At 46.7% G+C, this 26,474-nt stretch overlaps 2 protein-coding genes across 4 annotated transcripts in view; both read left to right on the forward strand.

The window, feature by feature from the left end:
• Nucleotides 1-17,870, forward strand: part of LOC136490679 (uncharacterized) — a 29,911-nt gene extending 12,041 nt beyond the window's left edge. Inside the window, exons 5-6 of one of the 2 annotated variants that reach the window (XR_010767838.1) lie at nucleotides 15,541-15,734; nucleotides 17,533-17,870. Coding sequence is in view for 1 of the 2 variants with exons in the window: in XM_066486879.1 (XP_066342976.1) it covers nucleotides 17,533-17,613 (81 nt within the window). In the remaining variant the exon portion in view is untranslated. The remainder of the gene's footprint in view (nucleotides 1-15,540; nucleotides 15,735-17,532) is intronic. The other variant, XM_066486879.1, reaches the window with a different exon arrangement.
• A 2,239-nt stretch (nucleotides 17,871-20,109) lies between these two features.
• On the forward strand, nucleotides 20,110-23,477 carry LOC136490680 (uncharacterized). Of its 2 annotated transcripts, none has more exons than XM_066486880.1 (5): nucleotides 20,110-20,391; nucleotides 20,566-20,643; nucleotides 20,743-20,810; nucleotides 20,905-21,098; nucleotides 23,127-23,477. In XM_066486880.1, exons 1-5 carry the CDS (start codon nucleotides 20,207-20,209, stop codon nucleotides 23,199-23,201), a joined length of 600 nt encoding a protein of 199 aa, XP_066342977.1. In that variant the 5' UTR covers nucleotides 20,110-20,206; the 3' UTR covers nucleotides 23,202-23,477. The 2 variants fall into 2 exon arrangements, with proteins under 2 accessions (XP_066342977.1, XP_066342978.1); XM_066486881.1 differs by having other exon boundaries at nucleotides 20,215-20,391; nucleotides 20,472-20,643.
• The last annotated feature ends 2,997 nt before the right edge of the window (nucleotides 23,478-26,474 follow it).

The following is a 26,474-nucleotide window of genomic DNA, read 5'->3' on the forward strand; positions in this document are numbered from 1 at the left end:
CCTCGGAGGACTGTCGATGATATTCTATCGACAGTTGGTGCGCCAGGTAGGGGTGTGCGTGCTGTTTCCACGTCGAACAAGATGCTATGTTTTGCAAGCTCTTAGTCCCTCCCATAGGCCAACCAAATCTTCACGGTCGGATCGATCTCATAGATCATCAACGCTGACGGAGTCGGAGAGCTCATCGAGCTAGTGTAGATTGATTCTGCACTGATCACCCCAACACATGCGACTGCAGATCCGATCTCAGAACCGCTTCTGAGGTCATCTTCGCCGACAACTCGCTGCCTGCTCCCCCGCTACCAGAGGAGGTGAATTAACAACGATGATTTGATCGCATCCATCGATAAGGTCGGCCAGAAGCTCGCCAATTGCCTCTCCATCACAGAATCAGCTCTGACCACTCTGGTTCAGCATCGACCACCCTCCAATCTAGATCTAACAGTGGCTGCTCAGGAAATTCCAGGGGTTATGGCCCTACCCTTTGGGCTCACCAACGTCGCCGTCGCCTATCAAGATGCCCTAGGGGCAAATTCGCCGACCAGGTTGGAGATGTCCATCCTCTCGCCGACCAGATCACCGACCAGCTCCCGTCGGCTATCAACATGCTACACGTCGGTCGACACCCTGCAACATCCCTCCAAACTATCCTGGAGGAGAATCCAGACTCTGAGTCCTAGGGCTCTACGGAGACTGTCGTCGAAACCACCGCTGAACAACTTCCTTTCCCTCCCTTTCATGGAGGCGCAATCTTCAATGTCAGCATCGATGGCCCCCTACGGGAAGGGGAAACCAAGGAGGACCGCGCCGCCCGCATCAACAGGAACATCAACCGTGCGCAGCGTCGAGCAAACGAGGCTACCCTTGCCATGGCTGAGGCTCAGCTCGACTCACAAGGAAGGCCACGCCAACTCCAACACAACCTCAACAATGAGTTTGTCCATGTTGACGGCCACGATGTCTACAAAACCCCAAGCGCCAACTTGGCTGTGGCCGCCAACGAGCTCGCCCAGCTCCCGTAGACACAGGAGGTCACTAAGGTCACCGCCATGCTTAAAGCGGAGCACTGTCAGGTCAATGAGATCCGCCAGGATCAGAGACCTTCATACTCCACAAGCTCGATTCGTCGAGATCTGATCGCCGCCCAAGTTGTTTCGCCGACCAGCACCGCGACGATAGGCAACCCCTCTAGGGGGAGCTAGGGGCAACCGCATTGAACACCCTCACCAACATGACCAGGAGGTCGACTAGGACGTCCGAGTCCACCTCAACAATCTCTGAGACACGCGATGACGTATCAACAAGCACCGCTTCGATCGCCATGAAGAAGAAGTATGCTGCCGTCAAGAGTACGAGCAAGAGTTCAATAACCCAAACTTAGCTCTCGAGCCGCTCAACACCGGCAACGTTGCAGACCATGGCGCCGACAATCCCGAAGGGCCCCCCAGCATTTACGAAGGCACTTCAAACACTCCAGTGGCCCCATGGTTTCAAAATCACTGGGGTTGAGCCCTATGAGGGAAGGATGAACCCCACATAGTGGCTATAGGCTTACGCCACCGCTGTGTGCGCCACCGGAGGAGATACCAGCGTCATAGCAAACTATCTTCCCATCATGCTCATGCCAACCGCGATGAACTAGTTCACAAGACTTGCCCCGGACTCCATCGGATCCTGGGAAGAGCTGAAGAATGTCTTCACCGACAACTACATGGCTACATGTACTTGGTCGGGCACCAAGCATGATCTAAACCGCATCTATTAGAAGCCGTCCGAGCTCCTCTGTAGATACATCCGATGCTTTTTCGAGATGAGGAATTCTATTCCTAACATCACGGAAGCTGAGGTCATCGCCGCCTTCGTCCGAGGACTCCATCACCACGATCTCTGCTCCAAGTTCAACCGCAAGCCACCCATGAGGATTGGCGGATTGGCGAGATGATTACGACCACCAACCAGTACATCGACGCTGAAGAAGCCAAAGTGCATTTCAATGAGGATGCGGGCCCTCATCGCCCAACTCGCCACAGCGATGATCGCCCCAACGACCGACGCCACAGTGACCACCGCTACGACAACTGCAGTCACCATCGGGATAGTGGCCATGATCGGCCAGAAGGATCCAAGTCTGGTCAATATCGCCGCCGCCCACCAGACCACATCATCGCCGCCATTGATGAACCTCGCGCCAAGCGCAACTATGACAAGTAGTACAACAAGATCCTCGATAGCCCATGCCCTTTCCACAATAACACCAAGCATAAGATGAAGGACTGTCTCGGCTTGGCTAAGGAGTTCTAGGCTAAAAAGCCAGATGACGACAACAATCACGGAGCTGGAGGCCACTGACCACCTAGGGGCAACAACAATGCCTTCTAGGATCATGACAAGGTGGTCGCCACCATCTTTGGGGGCCTCGCCTCCGCCAAGAGGAGAAGAGAGCGGAAGCTCACCGCCCACTGGGTGCTCGCCATCAATACGGAAGACATCATTGCCAACCCCAGCTATCGCCCCTGGTCTGAGGTCCCCATCACCTTCAGTAGGGCCGATCAGTGGATGGATATTCCTTACATAGGATGTTTCCCCCTCGTCCAAGATGTAACCGTCTAGAAAGTGCTCATCGATGGCCGGAGCGCTCTGAACCTCCTATTCACCAGAGCCCTAAAGGAGCTGGGGCTCAAGATAGAAGATCTCACACCCTCCAACTCCTTCTTCTGGGGTGTGGTACCTGGTAGGGCATCCAAACCACTTGGAGAGATCACCCTACCAGTACAGTTCGGCATGGCAAGCAACTACCGCGTCGAGCACATCAACTTCTACGTCACCAACTTCAACACCACCTATCACGCCATCCTTGGTCCTTTAGCTCTGGCCAAGTTCATGGCCGTACCACACTATGTATATTTGGTGTTGAAGATGCCTTCGCCTGCAGGAGTCCTGGCCCTACGGGCCAACCTCTCCATCGCCTACGCCTATGATATGAGACAGAGAGTCTTGTCCTCGCCAAAGCCACCGACCTCTCCATTCAGATGGCCAGTGTGGTCATCAACGCCAAGACGGTGTCCGCCGATGACCTGGAGATCCCATCGCTGGAGCCTCCTCACTCCTCCACCAAGTCTAAGGAAACCAAGGAGGTCGGCCTTGGCCTCAATGACCCCTCCAAGACCATGAAGATTGGGGCTCACCTTGATCCCAAATAGGAAAGTGCGCTCGTCTCCTTCCTACGTGCCAACGCCGACGTGTTTGCTTGGAAACCTCCAGACATGCTAGAGGTACCATGGGAGAAGATCGAGCACTCCTTGAATGTCTCACCGACCACCAAATCGATCAAGCAAAAACTCCGATGATTCACACCAGACAAGAAGGAGGCTATTAGGGTAGAAATAAAACGGCTCCTAGCTGCTGGATTCATAAAAGAAGTGTATCATCCTGAGTGGTTAGCAAACACTGTTCTAGTTCAAAAAAAGAATAAAGAATAGAAAATGTGTGTTGATTACACTGATCTTAACAAACACTATCCTAAAGACCCATTCGGTCTGCCTCGAATAGATGAGGTTGTAGACTCCACCATCGGCTGCGAACTACTCTCCTTCCTCGACTATTACTCCGGCTATCATCAGATATCCCTGAAGGAAGATGACCAGATCAAGATGTCATTCATCATGCCTTTCGGTGTGTACTGCTATACCACCATGTCCTTTGGACTCAAGAACACCGGGGCGACCTATCAAAGAGCCATCCAAATGTGCATTGATCAACAGATCGGCCGCAACATCGAAGCTTACATGATGAGGACATCACTACTTCATTGCATACAAGCCAAGGAGAGGAGGAGGTCTAGCATGGGCATCCAATTCATCTTTTTCATGGTGGAAGCCCAGTCCAACTCAAATTCGAGTCTAGCTCGGGCTCTAGGACCAGTCTACCTTAAACTGGTCACCCAAGACGCATCTAGACTCCATTTTCGATGATCCACATATGGATGGAAAGCTAATTGGATAAGGAAACCAACCCAATTGGTTTCATATCGAAAGCCCTTCGAAATCAACGGGAATCGTCGAAACAAGTTAGCATCTAGAATCTGTCAGGGTGCTGCGACACTGTCTTTTGGTCCGTTGGACTGTGTATCGTGTTTGGGCCCATTAGGGGCCATGTCTAGGGGGTGATGTGACAGAACCACCCAATTTATACAAGATCAAGTATGGTTGTCCCCGCTAATACGTTGACACTCCGATACTTTCACTCATATAAACCCGGTAGTCCGCCGAGTGTCCCGAAAGACCTCGGTAAATCAACATCACAACCAAGATCGCGTGATTAAGCAAATACACATCACATACATCGGGTTGCAGCGGAAATAATATTACAAATGGGTTAGCAAATAATAGTACAAGTTTGGGTTTCAAAACCGCTTAGTGAAAACAACATAGCTTTCAAATGATTACATTAATATAAGTTCCAAATATATTGCTAGCATAGTGACATCATCCGACAAAAGCATATATATGAGAAGTAAGTATAGAATCACCGAGCCCACCGGCGGTTAGCCACCATCATCAATAGGTCGAGAACATCACCTATAATAAGGTGGGATAAACCCTGAGTACTCGAATGTACTCAGCCAGACTTACCCGTCTTAAACCAAAATAAAGCGACACCAAGGATTATGCATGGCTTTCTTTAGTGGGCTAGCTGACTTGTTTGCGAAAAGCATAAGCTATCATGAGGAAACCATTTTAAGTACTTTGCATCATCTTTATTATGACCTATCCATCTAGGTAAGCACCTGTACTATAGCAATCACTTGATTAACCAATAACATCCAGTTACCAATTTAGATTTAGCATATCCCATACCATCCAGATAACCGTCATTGTTCCATAATAATTACTACGATGCAGTAACTCGAGTCAAGTGCTCACTATCCAGGAGCGATGGCGATTCGAATCGATTCCTAACCAGCTGGTGATTTATTCCTTACACAAACCTCACTCACCCACTAAAGTGAGATATTGATCACTGAGTCAACTTTCCAGGAATCTCGAGTTTGCCAGGAACCACATGTACCCAGGGGCCGACCGACTGCACTTTGGTCTTATCATCTCGCCCCCGTGTCCTACCACACCTGCTCTGGCACAGTGCGCTGCGACCAATCTACTCAGCCCGAAAAATCTCCCAGCTTCGCGGTCGGAAGGTACTTTATCCGACCAGCTAAATGTAAGGCATGCGTTCAACATGACTCGAGGGCCAACAATGGTTGGTCCTTAATTGACACAGACGGAAACTAACAGCACCCCAGAACCCTGTCTGGTTGCCTCCAACTTTTTCTGTCTGGTCTCCAATTATCTATCACACATGATTAATTCCAGGATATCATTCTTTCCATAGCTAAATTCTTCCAGTAACCACCTATAATGTAGGTGACCGGATATCACCGATCGCTACCGGTCTAAGCAAGGCTAAGCAGTTATTCGATCCTGACCTAACAGGGTAACAAGGTAGTAAGGTAGTCATGGATAGTAATAAATGCATCAATGGTTTCAATCAACTCCTACAACTTAATGCAACAATATAGATAAACTCATATATATAGAAAGAATTGCTTTTATAAAGTAGGAGACTTAGAATGCTCCGGGGCTTGCCTAGGATCCGACACAAGTCAGTTCAGTTAGCTTGCACCATCCTGGTGACATCTCAGGTCCGAGCACTGGCTTAGTCCTTCCATCTTCGGGATAGATCCATCAAACACTGTCTTCGGGTTCGGCTCCAATATCATGTTCTTCACGTGGTTCATCTAGCGCACCTAGATGAGATGCAAGATGCGTGTGTATGAATGTGATGAATTGTAACACAAGATGCATCACATAAACATTCAAGACAAACACAAGATTATGCAAGACATAGACACCAATAGCTATTTAACTAACCTCACACCACTAACTATAGAGAGCAAGCCACTCACATAAACTCATATCAAGCAAACAAGTTATTCACAGAAATCACAGAGTCAAGGCTGCAACAGCAGCAGCTAATTTTACTCATAACAAGAGTTGTACTAATCCAAAAGACATGCAACAAGACAATCTGGAAAGCTTATGGAATTTTCTACAATTCATCTTTAATCATCTTATCATGATTCTCAAGTTAACTAAGTCAATTATATCCATTTACAGAATCTGGACCACAATTGACAGAAAGCAGCCATTTCTGAAACCCAACTTTAAATAGGCATAACTCACAAACCACAAGGCCAAATACCACCAAATATTAACAGCAGCTAGATACATGAATTATCTACAACTTTTGTATAAACAAGTTTCACAACAAAGCACATTATCATAAAGAACTTTGCTAGGTTCCCAGATCTGTCCAAGACCACATTTGCAAGAAAATAAATATTAACTTATGTTGCAAACACATAATTAGGCAAAACCAACTTTACCAACATGTCACACATGACTAAAGAACACCAGAAAACCTAGTGTCCATGACCAAATAAATTCTTTTAATGCATTTCTTAATTTATTTTAGATAACAAGGTGACTTAATGAACATATACCAAAAGTATACAATAAATTCTACAAAACTTACAGTGGCTCACATATCCTCTCAATAGTATACTGTACAAATTTCACTCCATTTGAATATGTATAGCAACCTCTATGAAAAAGACAAGTTGCTAAAGCAAGAAATCATGTGAGAGCAAGATAAACCAATAACTCACTCATACTTCATCCAATACTCATGAAATTTTTACCACACATCAACTATCACATTAGTAGCATGCCACAAAAATTTCACTTCATTTGGAGCCCTAGATCTTTAGTTATGAAAAAGACAAATACAACTAGAATTAAAAACCTAGACGCATAAATCTATTTTTACAGCTAAAACTTTAACTAAAACATGACATCTTATAGATCTACTGCATAGACAATTTCACAAGGATTCCAAAAAGTCCACATTTACTATTTTATAAATTTCTTATGAATTACTAGGCATTTCCAAAGTTCTTGCAAAATAATCACAAACCAGTTCTTACGGCACTATTCATATGAGTCACATGTTTCGCAACTGGACCCAAGAAAAAGCTTCTAAATACACGTGAGTCCTCCTTCTTCAACCTCACGGAGATAGAGCAGAGCATCGGCTCGAGGACATGGCCGGGCTCCGGGAATCCGGCGGGGAAGCGACCCTAGGGCAGCGGGAAGGGACCGCCGGCCTAGCCGCGGCCAGCTGTGGCCCACGCCTGGCCATGCCGCGGCCGGCTGCAGCAGCAGTGGCCCAGCGGCCGGTGTGCCAGAGGCATCAGCCTGCAGACGACTGCGCGACCGAGGAGATGGCGCAGAGGAGCAGCGCGAGGCCAAGAAGAGGAGGACAAGGTTGGTTGGGGCGGCACGGTGCTGCTTGGTGGTCGGCCATGGAGCTCCACTCCCTGTCCATGGTGACCGCTCGGACTAGAGAGCGGAGAGAGGCGCTGGGGTGGCAGAGGGAGTGGGGAGGCGAGTGAGGAGGGATGAGTGAGCGCTCGGGCTCTCTAAATCGACGTGCGCGGCGACGTGGTGGACATGCGAGAGAGCGTCGGGCCACGCGGCGGTGAAGCGCTGCGGCTGGTCGGCCATTGCTACTGTTCTGAAGATTCAAAAATGTAATACCACCTCAAACTTACGACTGAAGTTCAATTTTCTCCCCTCCATATCTCTCGAAACGATTAGTAATTTGATCAACCAATTAGACTGTATGATAGAGCTACATGAGTACAACAACTTTGATTAAGAGACCTAGGATTGATTTGGCCTATTTTGAGAGATAAAAGGCTGCAAAGTAGGCTACCTCAAACTGAATCCTGAGTTTCAGTTTTAAGTAGACTAAAACTGCATTCTTCACCCTCTTCTAACTCATAAACGAAGTGATGAAAAACCAAACCAATTGCACAGTGTCGTAGAGCTATATGAGGATGACAACTTTGCTTAAATAATTTTGGCCAAGTTCGACATGATTTGCAAACTAAAAATCACCAAAGGCAGGTACATGGAAACGGAATCGAGAATTTCAGTCATTCCAGACTTAGCCGATTTTCGAACCCTGAAAACAGCACTGGATTCGATCTTGCGAGCGACATTTGACTCGGCTAGGCACTAAATTAGCTCTTGATCCTTAAACAAAATTTGTTCTACCTAACATGAGCTTCAACTTTTATTTAATGTCCAACTTCAAAACAGGCGTAGAAGCTATAGTTCTACTTTGACCAAAGAAGGACCACAATAAAGCTTAAATTATCCTTTGTGATTCATTGGAGCATTTTCTTGGCATTTGCCCAACATGAACCTTTCATGACTTTTGTTGTAGAGTTCATCTAGAGTCATTTGGGCATGGTTGCAAGATTTGGTTGATGACTGAGAATTCCATTCACTTTATAAATTAATTCAAGCAAGGACATAACTCGTCATTTCATGTGACTTTTTGATTCCAAACTTCATGAAACTTTTCGAGTGCCCAATATAGATGGGTATTGATGTGAGACACGTGAAGATATCCCAATCACACCACCCAAGCATATATCTTGAAAAGGGGTCTATAGGCAAGCAAAGGTGCAACATCCAAGTTTAGGTTGGGGCTCGTTTCTATAGGTTTGACCTTGACATCTTCATCATCACTTAATATACCATGTTTTAGCTCCAACCCATTGCTTAACTGGTGGCAAACACCTGGGGTGTTACAGGTGACGCCCAAGACTCTATAAATACCAGTTGTCGCTCTCCTTAGGGTTTGGGTTTTATTTAGTTCTTGATTTTCTCGTGAAACGACGTCATTTTGCTGCAACTGTCGTCGCCAAGGCCGCTTACTGTGAACCAGGGCCCTAGTTCTTGATCTTGTTCGCCTGTGGCGATTAGTCCTTTCGAATAAAGACTTGAACTCTTTCTTATTTTCATAAGCCTCATATTTATTTGCAATTTCAGATTGCGTTCATCCCGTTCTTGCTTGTGTTCTCGATTCGCTTGCAGAAAAGCCTTCTCAACGAGGTCAATCGCGTTCGCGTGGTTGATAACCAATGGAGCAGTGGTGTAATGGTTGTGCAGGTCCAAATCAGTCTTGGTTCGAAGCCTAGATCGTGAACATCGAGTCTCCACCAATCGACGCTATCATACCTTTCGGAAGATTGGGCCTAGTCTACATCATTACATCGACGATGTGGTCGTCAAATCCAAGACCGCCGATGATCTTATCGCCGACCTCGAAGAAACGTTCGCCAACCTAAAAAGGTACCGATGGAAGTTTAACCCTTCAAAGTGCATCTTTAGAGTTCCATCCAGTATACTGCTGGGCTACATCATCAGCGCCCGTGGCATCGAACCCAACCTTGATAAGGTCTCTACCATCACCAGCATGAAACGTCCGACCCACGTAAAGGACATACAGAAGCTTACAGGCGGCATGGCTGCTCTAAGCCGCTTTATATTGCACCTCGGTGAAAAGGGACTATAGTTCTTTAAACTCCTCAAGGCCTCTGAGTGCTTCTCCTGGTCGGATGAGGCAGATATAGCTTTTGAGCAGCTCAAGTTGTTTCTAATGAAGCCTCCAATCAAGATAGCACCTCGACTAGATGAAACTCTACTGATCTACATCGCCGCCACTTCTCGCGTCGTTAGCACAGCTATTGTCGTCGAACGTGAGGAAGCTGGGCACGCCTATAAGGTGCAACATCTGGTCTACTTCATTAGTGAGGTCCTTAACAAGCCCAAAACTCGTTATCCTCAAGTTCAGAAACTGTTATATGCTATTCTGATCATGTCAGGCAAGCTCCGCCATTACTTTGAGTATTACAAGATCGCCATGGTCACCAAGTTCCCTCTGGGGGACATTCTCCACAACAAAGAGGCTAATAGCCGCATCATCAAGTGGGCTATCGACCTCGGCACTTACTCCATCGAATTCAGAAGCAGACCTACCATCAAGTCATAGGCGCTCGCCGATTTCGTCGCAGAGTGGACCGAGATCCAAGAGCCTATCGTCGCCACTTGCCTCGAGCACTGGGTGATGTACTTTGACAGTGCCCTCAACATCAACGGTGCTGGTGCTGGCATTATGTTCATTATGCCGACCAAGGATAAGCTCCGATACGTTCTTCGAATATATTTTCTGGCCTCCAACAATGCCGCCGAATACAAAGCATGTCTCCACAGACTCCATATAGCTATCGAGCTTGGCGTCAAATGACTCATGGTATATGGAGACTCCGCACTGGTCATCAACCAGCTTAACAAAAATTGGTCCTGCTCCAGTGAGAAGATGAACGCATATTGCGCCGAAATCAGGAAACTTGAAGGAAAATTCTACGGCATCGAGTACCACCACGTGGTATAAGATCAAAATTAGCTCACCGACCACCTATCTAAGATAGGCTCTTCTCACGCTGTGATTCCGCCTGGGGTCTTTGTTCAAGATCTCTTTACGCCATCCATTAAGGAAGAGAAGGAAGTTCAAGAAATTTCCCCCACCGAGCAGCTGGTACTTACAGTACCTTCGTTGGCCACCGTTTGGAGGGAACAGTTCATCAAGCACCTCACCAGTGCCAAAGTACCCATCGATAAGACCAAAACCGAATGCCTAATCCGTCGAAATAAGCATTACGTGCTGGTGGACACGAACTTGATGAGGAAAAGTACCAAGGAAGGGATACTGCAGAAATGCATCACCTAAGAAGAGGGAGTGAAACTACTTCTCGAAATTCACTCTAGTTCCTACGACAACCACGTGGCCTCGAGAAACCTGGCCAGCAAAGCTTTCCGAGCTGGTTTTTACTAGCCCACAGCCATCTCCGATGCAGAAGATCTCGTCCGACGTTGTGAAGGATGCTAATTTTTCGCCAAGCAAATCCACGTGCCGGCACAAGAACTGCAAACCATCCTAGCTTCCTAGCCTTTTGCTTGCTGGGGACTAGACATGATCAGGTCTTTCAAGTTAGCGCTAGGTGGTTTTCAATACGTGTATGTTGCCATCAACAAGTTCTCCAAGTGGATCGAATACAAACCGCTTGTTTCAGCTACTGCAAAGAAGGCAGTCGAGCTATTCAAAGATATCATCCACAGATTCAGTCTCCCGAATAGCATTATCACCGACCTCGAAACTACATTCACTGGTCATCATTTTTAAGACTTTTGTGAAGATCGATGCATCTTTGTCAAATACGTCTTTGTTGCCCATCCTAGAGCCAATGACTAGGTCGAATGGGTGAACGGCATGATTCTTGATGCCCTCAAGAAGAGGCTATATCAGAAGAGGAAAAGCATCCGGGCAGATGGCTCAAAAGAGCTACCAACTATGGTCTGGGGACTGCGCACTCAAGCTAGTCGCAGCACCGGTGTGTCTCCATATTTCTTGGTCTATGGCTCAGAATCCATACTACTAGCAGACATTGTCTTCCGAGCACCTAGGGTGGAACATTATGATAAAGAGCAAGCCACAGCTGTTCGGATAGAGGACATCGATAGGGCCGAGGAAGAACACCTGATCACCTATGTCCACATAGCCAAATACCTAGAAGGCTTACGGAGATACTACAACCGCAACATCAAATGTCGTTCATTTGCTGTCGGTGACCTCATTCTCCGCAGAAAATAGAAAACCGATGGGATGCACAAGGTCTCCTCCCCTTGGGAAGGGCCCTACGTAGTCAAAGAGGTTACCCGACCAGGGTCTTACCGGCTATGCGACTTGGACAGACTCGATGTCCCCAATTCATGGCACATTGAGCACCTTATACGTTTCTATCCTTAAAACGCTCCAGATATGTATTCTCCACTCCATAATGAATGAAGTTTTGGTCACCATAATTTGTCTCCATTATTTCTCTATTACGGTTTAATCTCCATTTGTGGTCGCCAGCTCTAAGCTACTCAACGAACTCCAATACGAGATCTCCATAAACGCTTCGCCATGTTTCTCCATATCTCCAAGATATTTTGCCGACCACCGAGCAACACACATTTTGTTCTGTGCTATATGGAGAAGACCCAGTCTCCGATCTCTTCCTACACGTGCTACGGGCTCCACGCTCTACGTTATGGGTGGTCGACTACGGTTCCTTAGTCACGCCTGTTCCTCCTACATGTGCATGGGCTCCGCGCTCGACATTATGGACTATGGGTTAGCCAAGGCCAAGAGCTCAGTAAAAAAAACTAACTGCTCGGACGCCACTTATACTATGTATATCTCTAAGTTAATTCGCCAACTGCCAAGCAGCACACGGTCTGCTCTGTTCTCTATGGAGAAGACCTAGTCTCCAATCTCTCCCTACACGTGCTACGGGCTCTACGCTCTACGTTATAGGTGATCGGCTACGGTTCTTTGGTCACGCCTGTTCCTCCTACACGTGCACGGGCTCTGCGCTTGACGTTATGGACTATGGGCAAGACAAGGCCAAGAGTTCAGTAACGAGCTAACTGCTCGGACACTACTTATACTATGGATAATTGCGTTAGGGTTAACACTACAATGATTTTTTCACCGCAATACTAGCAAATTGCATAAACATGCACATAACATTTAACAACATTTATACATATATGTAAATGTTTGTCTGTGCTCTTGCGCGCTCTAACTACTCTCTCTAGTTATTATAGAATATTCTCCGAGCAGATCATTGGGCTTCGCCATCACCGTCCATCTCACCGAACAGGTCAACGTCACCGGCCAGTTTCTTCGTTGCGTCTTCCACCTCATCTTCCAGCTGTTGATGCTCCGTTGCCTCCGTCCCTCTAGTGAATCCGGCCCTTATCGCTTGAAGGGCAATGGCTGGGTAGTGGGACCGAACCACCGCTAGGGTGTCTGTAATGATGGTGATGGTGGCGTCGCGGTTGAAGCTCTTGAAGTTCTCCCATGCTGCCTTGCACCGGTCAATGAAAGTCTCTAGACACGCGGCCTACCGTCGGGCTGAGGAGCCACCTCCAGGTCGACGTAGTCGAGCACAGGCTTGACTCTGGCAACTATGGCGTCGAGCTTGCTCCGCTAGGTTTTGGCCTCCTGCTCCAGCACATCCAACTGTGCCTTGACCCTTTGACGATAGTCTGCAAGCATTACAAGGGTCCATCAAGCAAAGAAATTACTCCAGCAATAACTTCGGCCACGAAGTGCTCACCTTTCAGCTCCTCGGCCAGCTTCTTCGCTCCCCTGACTCCTTCGCCTTCTCCTCTTGGAGTTGCCCGACGGTTTGGCGCAGTTGGCCGAGCTCCGCATCTCCCTCTACAAGCACAACAGTCGTCAGCAACAATATAACTGTTCAGCAATACAAAGGAAAATTGCCGATATGCCATACCTTTTCTCTGCTCGGAGACATTTTGGAGCTGCTCAGACTTCCGCTCCAACTGCTCGGACACACTCGTCAACCGCTCCGAGACAGTGGCCAAATGCTCATACTTGCCCCGCAACTGCTCGGATGCCGTCGCTAGCTGCTCGGATAGGATGTCGTTCTGGCATTCCAGATCCCGCATGTTGGATTTAGCAAGATCCCGCTCGCGTTGGGCCCTCTGGACGTTTTTCTCCATGAGTTTCATCGCCTCCTTCAGCTTTTCATTTTCTTCGGCAAGGGGCTCCATCCTCTTGATCAACTGGCATCGTTGCTCGGCAGTCCGAGCTATCCCCTGCAAACGCACCAAGACTATGAAGAACTCCGATCTCCAACATCAAAGACAAGAATTGCAAACACAGTACTGACCTTGATTTGCTTCATCACTGTGGCAAGAGTGGACTCCAATCTCCTAAGCTCCTTGGTGGTGTCCTCCTCTTCAAAAACCATCACCTCGTTGCCTCGCTTATGGAGGATTCGGACAGCTTGAGGTCGTGATTCCTCATGCTCAATCTCTTCTACTTCGTCCTCCTCCGTAGCTGGAGGCACCACCTGGGGGCTCGGTGGCCGGACAGCATGTTCGACCATGCCCTCCGACACTTCAGGGAGCGTCGTCTGCTTCCCTGACACCATAGGCTCCTCCGCTCTAGACTCCGGCGCGGCGTCGATAACTCCAGTTGTTGCCTCTGAAGACCTGGTGGCTACCGCCGTTGCCCCGAGCACCGCCGCCGATTCATCCACTGTTGGCGCCAACCATTCACCGCCCCCAAGTCCACCAGCAGGAGTGCTTGACTCCTCCGCAGGCTACCGAGCACCCGGGGACTCCGGGACGGGATCTGTCGGCGTCGCCTCCGCGCTGGGACTAGCCCTCGGCTGCTCGTCGGTCTAGACGGATGGGTTCAACTCCTCCGTGTGCCTTGCTCTGCATCAGATTGGCTCGTCAATCGCTACCATGATAAGGATCCGACATCAAATTAACTCTAAGACAAGGATACTTATGTGTCGGCTTGCCGGTATACTTTTCTGAACCAGCGCTGCCTACCCGAGTCCCTAGATGCAGCCCTAAGGTCAACTCCCGCACCCTGGGATGGAGGTCTCGCGGTCTCCGCCGTCGGCCTCTCCTCTGCCTGCTGCTCGGGGACTCCCTTCGCCGGCTGCTTGGGGACTCCCTCCCCTCCCTTCGGTTGCTCCTCCACGCGCGTGCTGCGCGGAGGCGCTTCAGTGCTTGGAGGAGGAGCTACTGGAGCTTCGTCGTCATCCGACCACTCGGACATTACCACACTCCGCGTCCGAGTGGTCTGGTCACCGCCAAACGAGATGCTGCCCGGCTTGCGGGGAACGGCACCCGCCGTCTTCCTCTTCTTCTAGGCCGGCTCATCTGTCGCTGCCCTCTTCCCCCGGACTTTCTCCGACACTGGGGGAGTGCACTCCGTCCAACTAGCGTCGGCGCCTCTGAATTCCGACGATGCGCTGACAGCACCCTCCTTAGGCTGAACTGGTGGTCGGGCGTCTACCGCCTGCGGCCAGTCGCCCCTCGACACGTACGAGAAGTACACCGCTCGTTCCTGCGAATGGAGCTTTCCATAAGTGCATCAGTTCACTGCTCGGCAACAGTAAAGGATAACAAGCATCAAGAACAAAACAATTGGGATGTTTACCTGAGGAGATGGATTTATACAGTTGAAGGCCCTCGTCTGCTTTGATACGTTGGACGAGGCATTTGGAGTGAACAGCTCTGCGGTCCACTCTAACACTTCATCCTTCGTCAGTCTTCCCGTGCTCTCCCGGGTACCATCGTTGTCACCCTTAAAGTCATAGCCCGCGTGGGCCCTCTCCTTGCAGGGCCGGACGCGGCGCACTATGAAGCTCGCCGCCACCAGTCCGTCGTTAATTTTTCACACCCTTTATCAGGTCGAGGAGCTCCCTCACCTGCTCCATGTCGGCACTGCTCGGTTTTTCCGACCAATTCTCTGGTTCTCCGGAATGTGGTCGACGTCACAGCGGATGACGGGATGGCTCTGCTTCATGTAGAACCATCTGGCATTCCACCCTTTCAGTGAGGTGTTCACCGGTACAGTGATGTACTCGCCCATCATCCCATCGTGAAGTTGAAGATACACGCCGCCGACCACCTTCGATCCGCTACTGCTAGCATGCATATTTTGATTGCAACTGCAACTTTTTTGCGGTAACAGATAAGATAGAGAAGACGGCAGAGGTGGCAATCGAGGTGATCGACACGGTGGCGGAGGCGACGAAGAAGGTCGCCGGCGAGGTCGCCGACGCATTCCCCGGCAACGAAAATCTCAAGGAAGCAGCCTCGAGGATTAAGACGGTCACGGATGCGATCCAGGAAGATGCCGATAAAGCCGAGGCCCTAATCGAGAAGGTCAGTTTAGTTACGCAATCTATTTTTCTCAGCGAAGAAAAAACGCGAGATATTGCTAACACGAGAGTATTGATTACGGCAGCTGCTAGTGTTGCTACTACGTAAAGCCCATATGGTACTACAGTCTTGCAAGTTTTTTTTATCGGGTCTTGCAAGTTACTGCCAGCTACTTTTTTTATCGGTGGGTGGGGCCGTGGGGTGGGGCCGCGTGGGGAAACCATTTAAGAGGAAAATTGTATTTATGCCCCATTCGTGTACCCTTAAATCTGGTTTGATCTGCTTCTTTTTTTATTCGAAACAGTATTTTTCTCTCACAAATTCCTCCAGAATTTCTCTAAACCATCTAAATTCCTTCAGAAGCATACCATTCGAACGGGCCTATGCCGGTTATTGGTAGAAGACAAGTGACTAGGTACGATTGGTACAATTAATCACAGATCACAGGCTAAGAGTGGGGTCCTGGCAATGTGTTCAGTCAATTACCATTTTTAGCTAGACGAGTTGTGACTGGCGAAAGTAGCCCTTAGAATACATGTACATGTGTTTATATTATTACTTATCATGCCCGTGCGTTGCAACAGGAACAAAATAATATCACAGTAATTTTAAGCTTAATCATACATATTAGCCTGCGAGTGTTATTTCTTTATGTGATTACAGCATTTCATTAGATTTCTCAGCTTTTCTTCAACAGTCTCCATAAGGGAACATGTGCGTTGTAGAGATATGATTTTCGACGTGGAAGAGTTTGTTTCTGAAACGGTTTTTTTTCTGCTGTATCTTTTTTTCGCAAACTCTTTTTTGCCATATTTTTTTTTGAAAACAGGGATGTGGAAGAGTTTGATTTTTTTGCCTTGTATATGTTTTTTTGGAAACGGTTTTTTTTGTCGTATTTGATTTTTTTTGTTTGAAAACGGGGAGGTTGGTTTTTTTACTGTGTTTTTTTTTTTTTGCTGTGGGGCGGGGCGATGTAGACGATAGCTGTAGGGATTTTTTAGGTGGAGATAGATAGAAGATAGCTACCTATGTGGACGTGGCGATCGCGTACATAATGATTGTCTCCTTTTTTTAGTGGTCCGATCCGGATTGCTTGTGGACAGGCTAAGACTGATCCAGAATTTTTCTTTTGGCCAAGACCTATTCGGATTTTGCATGTGGTCATGCACTTGCACAGTATATCCTGGGGGCGAGCATCCGAAATTTTCTTTTTAGCAAGACCGATCAACGTATTCTCGGGGGGCAAGCGTGTACACTCTAAGGCTTTTTAGGTGGTACTAATTGGCGGCGTTGGGTGATCGCGTAATTGATCACGATTGTTATGGAGATTGAGCTGATCGTATGGAGCGAGTGCACGCTGCATTTCTGATATGATCGCATGGAGGGAATTGATTTTTGCCTTCTTGATTTGTTGCGGCAGTTAAGGGGATTGAGCTGATCGCATAAAGCAAGTGCACGTTGCCTTTCTGATCTGATCGCATGGAGGGAATTGATTTTTGTCTTCCTGATTTGCTGTGGTTGTTATGGGGATTGAGCTGATCGCATGGAGCGAGTGCACATTGCCTTTCTGATCTGATCGCATGGAGGGAATTGATTTTTGCCTTTCTGATTTGCTACGGCTGTTATGGGGATTGAGCTGATCGCATGGAGCGAGTGCACGTTGCCTTCCTGATCTGATCGCATGGAGCGGCTTTGGTGTAGCCTGTAGACGGGATAGCTATGAATGTTTTAGTTGTAGAGACATAGATATGTATAAATAAATATGAAGAGGATAACTATTGCGATCGCTTATATTGATCAGGTTGACGAGATAAAGAAACAAGTTGATTCAATTGTTGATCCTATAATCGACAAGGCTGTGAAGGATAGTAAAGAAGCATAGACAAGGAACCAAAGAGGACACAATAACAGGCGGTGAATTGAAGGTGTAAACATTGGTTGGGTTGGTGATTGCCAGAAGAAACTACGGAAGCGGACATGAAGCATCTCATATCATCTCCTGTTTGTCTCATTTGATGTTTTCTAGTCACATGCATGTACAATCTATCACTGGCTTCCGTACGAACTACTGTACTACGAGAGAAAGGGTAAAACTACATGACATTTTTTATGCTTCGATACTGGCACGGCTACACAAACGAATATGTGCAGCGTTGCACTTTTGCACTTTATGGCGGGCATCTATTTTTGCCCGCTTTGGTAAATCCCACGATTTACCACGGCGGGCATTTTTTATTTATCGCAGCGGGCACTTTTGCCCGCCACGGTAAATCGATTTACCGTGGCAGACATATTAAGATGCCTGCCACGGTAAATACCCTATTTACCGTGGCGGACATCGTAAGGTGTCCACCACGGTAAATCAATTTACCGTGGCGGACAACGTTAAAAGCCCGCCACGGAAAAGGCCTAGGCCCATCAGGCCCAAGCTGGCCCGATATTCGTCTACACGTACATATAGGTATACTTAGCGCAGTCGGCCTCTCTTCCTCCCCACTCTCTTCCTCCTCCCTCTCTTCCTTCCCACGCGCTGCAGGTCAGGCCGCCCCAACGGCGGCGGTGGAGGCCCCGACGGCGCCCCTTCGTCTCCCTCCTTCGGCCGGCGTGGAGGCCCCGACGCCGGCATGGAGGCCTCGGCGGCGACGGCGGATCCTGCGCAAGGTGTGAAGCCCTCTTTCTTCTCTCTCAGATCAATGGTGAATCTTGTCCCTCTCACACTCGCACCCTTGCAAATCCCCGACGACGGTGGCGAGCAGCGGCGACAGGTGCTCCTCCGCGCACGGTGGCGAGCAGCGGCGTGGCCCGTCCGGCGCGGATCCACGGCGGGGCGGCGCCAACCCGCCGCGACGGCACGGATCCACGGAGGGGCGGCCCCAACCCGCCGCGACGGCACGGATCCACGGCGGGGCGTCGTCTCCCTCCCACCCAATCGACGGCGGCACAGATCCGGTGGGCATGGCGCCCACCCCGGCCCTTCCTCTCCCTCCGACGGTGCGGCGGGTTGGAGCTGCGGCGGATCCAATAGACGGCGGTGGATCGACGGCGGCGGTGGGATCTAGGTTCAGTGCGGCCTGGATCCAAGCCCGTGTGGGCTTTTTTTGTTTTTTTTTGTTTTTCCTGAACGATTTGCCGCGGCGGGCGTTCTTGTCCGCCCGGGAAGCCACGATTTACCGTGGCCTTTCGGCGGCGGCGGACCGGTTTGCCCACCGCGGGAAACCCAAAACGCCCGACACAGATAAATATTCTGTAGTAGTGTGGTACAAGTTGTTGTATTTGACTTAAACATAAACTCACACCACACATATTTTTTTCTACACCTATACCTAAAGACATACACGTGGCACAAACACAACATCTTGATCATTGTAGAGCATCCACGCTTGAGGCTGCAACTTCAAGCTGCAAAGAAAATGGTTAAAAAACCCAGTAAGAAAACCTACCTGGTGAGCAGCGTTTGAAGTATAAAACCCTAACCCTACCAAAGGGGGGAATGGTCTAACCTTCTTCATCCCTAACGACGATGTCATCTTTGTTGCCGGTGTTGACATTGGCGACCCTTTGACTCGCTTCGTGCTTGTGCCCAAACCCTTCTTGGTGATGATCGACTCCATCGCGCCTTTTCCCTGCCCGGCGGTAGGGGTCACCGCCACCGCGCCTTTGCCCCACCTGGCCGCGATCGACGCCGCCGCGGCTTTGTCCCATCCGGCGGAGCACCCCCCCCCCCCCCCCCCGTTCTGCAAGGCGAGGCGAATGACGGACGACTTCACCTCCTCGTCGAAGTTGATGAGGTAGAAGACGTCGTTGTGCACCGGGATCCATCCCCCTCCATTGCGACCGCCTGAGGGGGCGAACTGGCCACGCTTGTTGCATGCCCGCATCTTGGCGTTGAAGCCACGGCGGGCACTGGACATTGTTCCGAGCTCAAGGAGGATGGAGGCGGCGGAGGCAAGGGTTTAGGAGAGAAGGAGGCACCGATGAGGTTTGAGAGAGGAGTGGCGAGGGTTTGGGAGAGGAGCCGGAGCGTGCGAGGGTCGCTCAATAGACTGTGCCTATATTTCATTTATTAGAATATAGAAATGCATATTTAGAAGCGGCTATTACATAGACAGATTTAAGAACACGAGAGCTCGTAGTTTTTTTTTTTATTGCGAGAGTTTTTATTCTACTACCCATTCCAGTTTCCGCGTGCCTATTTTTAATACTTTGTGGCCTTTTTTCTGTACAAATGGCCACATCATAACCCTAGCTTGGGAAAAAAAATAACCACGTTCTCCTTTTTTAATATACTGCTAGTTTTTTTTTAGAAAAAGGGAAGTATTTCATTAAGCGAATGAAAAAAGTCCCAGTCTCTAATATATAGTGCTAGTTGGCTCACAGAGATAGATCCCACGGCAAGGACAACATCCACTACATAGAGCGAGACAAGCAAGAAGCAACACAAGCTTATTGCTTCAAGCTTCAGCCCTTCAGATCCCATGGCTGCGCTCGGTTCTTCTGTTACCTCCACAGGCTTGGCACTTCGCACCTCTGTGATTCTTCATCGTCGCCACGGGAATCCAGTGGTCTCGGCATCCTCTCATCACCAACGAAGTCTTAATGGCTTAGCGACGAATTCTTCAGGCATGAACAATGCCTTACCTATCAGAGGAACTACTACACGGTAAACGCATATCTTGCCATCAGCTGCCGTAGTCTTACCTATCAGAGGAATAATGCCTCCTAGGATTCACCATGTAGCAGGTCTTCTCCAGACTTTACCTTTTAGTAGTAGCTTGTATCTTGGCAGATATACGGTAAGTTTCATGCACCTACTTCGTCACCTGTTTTGGTTCAGAATTCCTGCAGTTGGTCCGAGCCCTGCAAATCCGTCACCGTCAGGAGGAAACCTCCCAATACCCAAGATTCTTCCATTGTGAGTGAAGAACAGATACGTGCGTTGCTTGTTAATTGCTTGTTTCTGAATGTATCTGATCGATTTCCTTCTCGCGCGCCAAACCCATCCGCTTCTCAGGGCCAAGTGGGTGTTTAGTGCCGCCATATTTGCAGTGCCTATGTACAGAAGGTTCAGAACATTAGAAGGTAAACAGAGATCGTGTGTTCATCGATTTGTGAAATCATTTCCTAGAATTTCTAGCATCCATATACATTTTTATTGTGAATCTCGCGGTAGCAGCTAAGATAGAGAAGACGGCAGAGGTGGCAATCGAGGTGATCGACAAGGTGGCAGAGGCGACGGAGAAGGTCGCCGATGAGGTTGCGGAAGAGTTCCCCGGCAATGAGAGTATCAAGAAAGCAGCCTCCAAGATTAAGAAGGTCATGGACGTGATCGAGGAAGATGCCGACAAAGCTGAGGCCCTGATCGAGAAGGTCAGTTTGAATACGCAATCTATTGCTAGCTAGTTGCTACTACATCAGATTCAGAGCACGTTAGGCGTTTGACTACGGCAGCTGCTAATAAGACTATGAGCAACTTCATGAGATTGACCAATTGCAATTCTGTTTCACTATAACGTGAAAAACGAGCTTCAGCTGATCTTTTTTTCTTAAAAAAAAATCTCAATCCTCTAAAATCTCCCCTCTCTTTCTCACAGAAAAAAAAACCCCAGCAATTTTCTCACTTCTCAGTCCCTTTTTTTTCCATCCATATCTAACTCGTTGGCGAACTAAACATGGCTCGTTCATTGACCGCCATCTCCCATCCAGAGATATCCATCAAACCAAACATATCCTTTTTTTTTTCTAAGTTCAACTTCTCTAAGTTGATCAAAATTTAAGAAAATATAATAGCGTCTAAAAGTTCACGTAAATGAACTATCAAAACCTATTAAATGGATAGTTTAATGTCGTAGATGTTGGTACATTTTTCAAAAAACTTTGTCAAAATTGGGGGGAAAACATGTTAAAACTAAGGTGGCATATGATTTGAAGAGAGGCAGCACTCGAAACACTTGGCTAATATATAAGGTGGAGAGGTGTAGTCAACTAAACAAGTCCTTGGCAAGTTACATGCGTCTTTTCTGGTTACACGTCAGCTGCTGCTATTGCTTGAAGTTCATTGTACTACCACAGTACAACTTCTCATAATGTTCTTTTGTTTTATTGGTTTGTTGGAGGTACGTGCTGATCTGGTAGTCTAGTGCCTAGCATCGTCGTGAAACACGACTCGTGATCGTGATAGTGACTTCTTGCATGCATGTGAAGCACCGGGGTCCGGGTGTCTACGTTGCATGCAACACTATTCCAAGTTTGGCGGTTTCGAACTGAGCGAACGCTCTGCGCCGCGCGATTCCTGGCGTGGAAAGCGTGCGCTACTTTTTTTTCCCGTTATTTTTCCTTTTTTCTACATTTTTTTTCTCTATTTTCGTTTTTTTCTCTTCTTTCTCATCTGGTTGAATCTCGTGATCACAAATCTACAAAAGTTATGATGAAAAGTTATTGTGATACATTGTCACGTAATAAGTTATGCTTATAACTTTGCAACCCTTTTTAAAAATAAAAAAGATCATGAAACTTATTCAGAAAAAAGAAAGTCAAAAAAGTTATTACGAGACATTGTGGTGATAAGCTGTCACCTAATAAGCTATGTATATAAGTTATGCATATAACTTGGTAACTTTCTAAAAACGAAAAATATGTAAATATTTTTTTGAAAAATGTAAGCCAAAAAAGTCATGATGAGAAATTGCGGTGATAATTGTAATATAATAAGTTATATAGATAAGTTATGCATATAACTTCGTAACTATTTAAAAAGAAAGTTACGTAAATAGTTTTTCCTAGCAAAAGAAAGTAAAAAAAAAGTTATGATGATAAGTTGTGGTGATACGTTGTCACGAACTCCGTATTGTAGAATGTTATACGTATAACTTTGTATTTTTCTAAAAACAAGTTGCAAAAAAAAATTGCCAAAAAATTAAAAAGTTGCCGGTTCTTTTTAGTAGCCACAATTTCTTAGCCCCTCGTGTAAAATATTTCTATACGTTGAGGTGAACAGCTGAAAGACAGCGGCTGACCACACTTGAGGAGGTGTATGCGTGTGGCGAACTATGGTGGTTGGCAAAACTGACCCTTAGGATGCATCTACATGTGGTTATCTTTTGCCCAGTTATTAGCATAGCCCTAGCTCCAGAATCTGGTTTAGATCTATAGTTTGTATAGTTTAATTTAAAATGGTTTGAATACTGGCATTTGATCTAAACTATAAATAAACAAAATGGATCAACCAGGTACAAGTACTCTCAACTTTTCTTCAGCTCTAGAACCAATATTTCATAGAAAGCTACAAATACTCAGCTATATAAATCCATGAGCTAAAGCTCAACAAAATTGTGTCTATATATATATATATAAATAAATATAAAGCGGATAACTATTGTGCTCGCTTACCATGAGCAGGTTGACGAGATAAAGAAAGAAGTGGATTCAACTGTGGATCCTATAATCAACAAGTTTGTGAAGGATAAATCCTAGAGAAGGAACCAAGAAGGATGAGAACAAACGGTGAATTAAAAGGAGCAAACATTGCTTGGAAGGTAACCAGAAGAAACTACAGAAGTAACGTGACGCGTCTAGTATCATCTCCTGTTTATCTCATTCGATGTTTATCAGTCACATGCTTATACAATCATTGGCTTCCTACAAACTCTGAGATAAGGCCTAAGCAAGTAGACGATTTTGTACTGTACTTGCACGTTTCCGTGAGAGGGCCCTGTTAATGACATGAGCAAAATATATAGCCGAATTTAACATTGTGTTTGATTCGGAGATAAAGAGCGATAGAATGAGGCCATTCTAATTTTCTAGGGTGGAATGGTTGGATGTATCTGTTTGGTTTAGCAGATTGGGGGGGGGGGGGGGGGGGGGGGGGGGGGGGTTGAGGGGGTATGGTGTCTGTTTTGTGTTTGGTACGATGGAGGTTGACCAATGAGAAGGAAGGAGTGACTCTAGAGGTTTGCCAAGTTGACACCGCCATTTGTTGCTAACACAATGTGTAGCCAACTATGGTAGCTAACGAAACTTGTCTTTAGTGTGCACCTGCCTAAGATTAAGTACAAATATAGCGAGATTAATGTTCCCCTCGGTTGCATTGCTTGAGCTGGTTGATGAGATATAAAGAAAGAGGTGGATTCAATAGTTGATCCCATAATCGATAAGGTGGTGAATGAAGGAGGGATCACATAGAAGCAACCCATGAAAGGGTTGGAGAAATTTCACCCTTTTTAATTTAGCCTGTTTTAATTTAATATTTTGGTGAATAGCATGCAGAAAACTAAATTTTCAAGAAGTAGTTTTTTTTGTCAAATTTGGTCACATCAAGCTGCCGAGTGATGAGACCATTGGGTGTGGCGTGACTTAATTAGCACACAACCAAGTTAGAAGTTACACCAAACTCTTTAGTGTGACTAAATGGTTACTTTTAAAAATGTAGTTCTCATGTGTTATTGTTATTAAAATTATAGATTTAAAAAGGCTAAAACAAAAAGAAATTAAAGAGAACTAGAGGAGAGGAATAAATAAATTGGCAGATGAAAGAAGCACACACTAGTTCGGCAGTAACCAGAAGATGCAAAATGCCGTGTGTCACATGATCCCGTGTTTGCCTGATTGCCTCAGTCGTTGTTTTCAGTCACGTGCTTGTTACAGTCACTGACTTCTGCGAACAAAAAAAAAAGTTTGTCGACACTTGTGGACTCTGCCGACAAATTGTATTCAACTGCTGCCATTACAGTGAAATGGTAAACCGGTAAAAGACCGTTCTTTCCCACTCCGTGGCTCCAGCCTTCTACAGTGAAACGGTGAACTTCCTAGCCCCTCTGCAACGCGGGGTTTTTTCCGTTTTTCCTGTAAAAAATGGACCAAATTCTATAAAATTTCTGTAAAATCTCTGTGAAATTCTTGCGTTCACTCCCGCAAGAGGGCAGGGCCGCGGGCGTTCGGCCCGGACGTCCCGCTCTTACACTCCTACACTCCCACATGGGAGCAGTGCAACGCCTCGGCGCGGCAGCAGCCGGCAGCGATGTCGGCCGCGCGTCCTACTGGCACATGCTTGGAAGTTCTGATCCGGCCGATCGAGCAGCCTGGACATGCCACGGCCCTACCACCTGCTGAGTTTTCTATAGCTCTCAGTGCTAGCGCGTTCGCTGCGGTTTGGATCGTGGCCGGGTTGGCCGGCCAGCTCATGAGCGAGAGGGACGAGACGTCAAGAGTGTAGGACAGGCTGCGATATGCACAAAGGGGCTGTTTGGATTGAACCCTGGGAGTAAAGTGCCTCGCCTGTAGCCTGCCGGAGAGCTGCCTGCACCGTATTTGGTTGCAGCCCTGGTGACCTGCCTGTCCCAGGCATCGCCGCCAGGCTCAGGCGCATGAAAATGGTCGCCTGGCTGCCGCTGCTTCCTTGCCTGGATTAGTTACCTTGCATTAGCTATTTAATTAAGGTATACGTGCACCTGTTGAACTCTGGATTCCTTTTTAGCTAGCTATATCAAGTATCCGTGACCAGTTAAGATGCAATGAAAAAAATCATCATATATTAATGGTACTTATTTTTCATCGAATTATGTAAATACTTTTATGTTAAATATATGTACAAGAGTCATTTAGTTAGATTTTTTTTCAATCTTACTAACTAAAAAAGATAAGGTAATCTATACCATACGTAGTGAGTCACAGTGTATACTAATCGTATGTACTAATAAAAATTAAAAATGTTGTATCGATACTGTGCACATTTTGTCACACAAAGATTAGTATGCAAAATACAATTATTTAATTTAATGTAAATAAATAAATATCTTACTGTTCATAACCATTTTTTTCCAAATCCAGATTAAGATTTCTTATATTGATTACTTATTTTTTTATTTATCCTCACATTATTTAATCAAAAGTATTAAAATCATATATTATACTAAAAGACATAATTTATCAATATATTTCCTATTTAATCTTATTAAACGTGATTATCTAATATTAAACACAGACAGCAATAATTTACTAAATTATATATTTTGGTTAATCAGATTATAAAAATACATGTTAACTATACAAAGATAAATAAAAAACACATTAATTTAAGCATATTATAAATTAAAAAAACTCACTTATCTGTTTTTATTTTATCACCGTATGTTTATTTGTGTATATTTGAGGTATTATTAATTAAGAAAATGAATTAATTACCTCTCCAGCAGATAAGAAAACACATGATCTCTATTCATTAGCTTTCTCAGGCCAGGCATCTAACCAAACGAATAACTCTCAACTTGCCTGGCCAGGCAGATTCTCTCAGAATTCCAGGCAACTCTCAGGCAACACTTTTCTCCAGGCAAGTCATCCAGGCTTCCAACCAAACGTGCCCAAAGAGCCGGGACAACTACTGTGCAGCGAACTGTACCTTACAGCAAGGGGCCATGGATCAGACGACGACGTGGGATTTGGGCTAGGTCATCTTAGGGGCATGAGCAATGTTGAGCCACCTTGTTGTCAAAAAAAAAATGTTGAGCTACCTAGTATGACCCCACTAATTAGCAAACGACCGCCGGTTCGATCTAAAACCAGTGATCAATCCCACATCTCCCGCAACTTTGTTTCTGAAAAAAAAAATCCTGCATCTTTTCTTTTTGGGAAAGTTACAAAGTTATGTATATAGCTGATTTTACTATCTCTGTCAAAAAATATGCAACTACGTGTTGCGTGCCAGTTAAAGTGGTTGACGTTTGATTAAGTTTTCAGTGGATGTTATTC

This window comes from Miscanthus floridulus, chromosome 11 (genome assembly GCF_019320115.1).
Source record: "Miscanthus floridulus cultivar M001 chromosome 11, ASM1932011v1, whole genome shotgun sequence".
Lineage (NCBI taxonomy): Eukaryota > Viridiplantae > Streptophyta > Magnoliopsida > Poales > Poaceae > Miscanthus > Miscanthus floridulus.

Coding starts and splice junctions, on each gene's coding strand:
- LOC136490680 (XM_066486880.1), top strand. CDS start 20,207: ATGGCTGCGCTCGGTTCTTCTGTTACCTCCACAGGCTTGGCACTTCGC. Junction 20,392..20,565: donor ATCAGAGGAACTACTACACG/GTAAACGCATAT, acceptor GTTTTGGTTCAG/AATTCCTGCAGTTGGTCCGA. Junction 21,099..23,126: donor CTGAGGCCCTGATCGAGAAG/GTCAGTTTGAAT, acceptor TACCATGAGCAG/GTTGACGAGATAAAGAAAGA.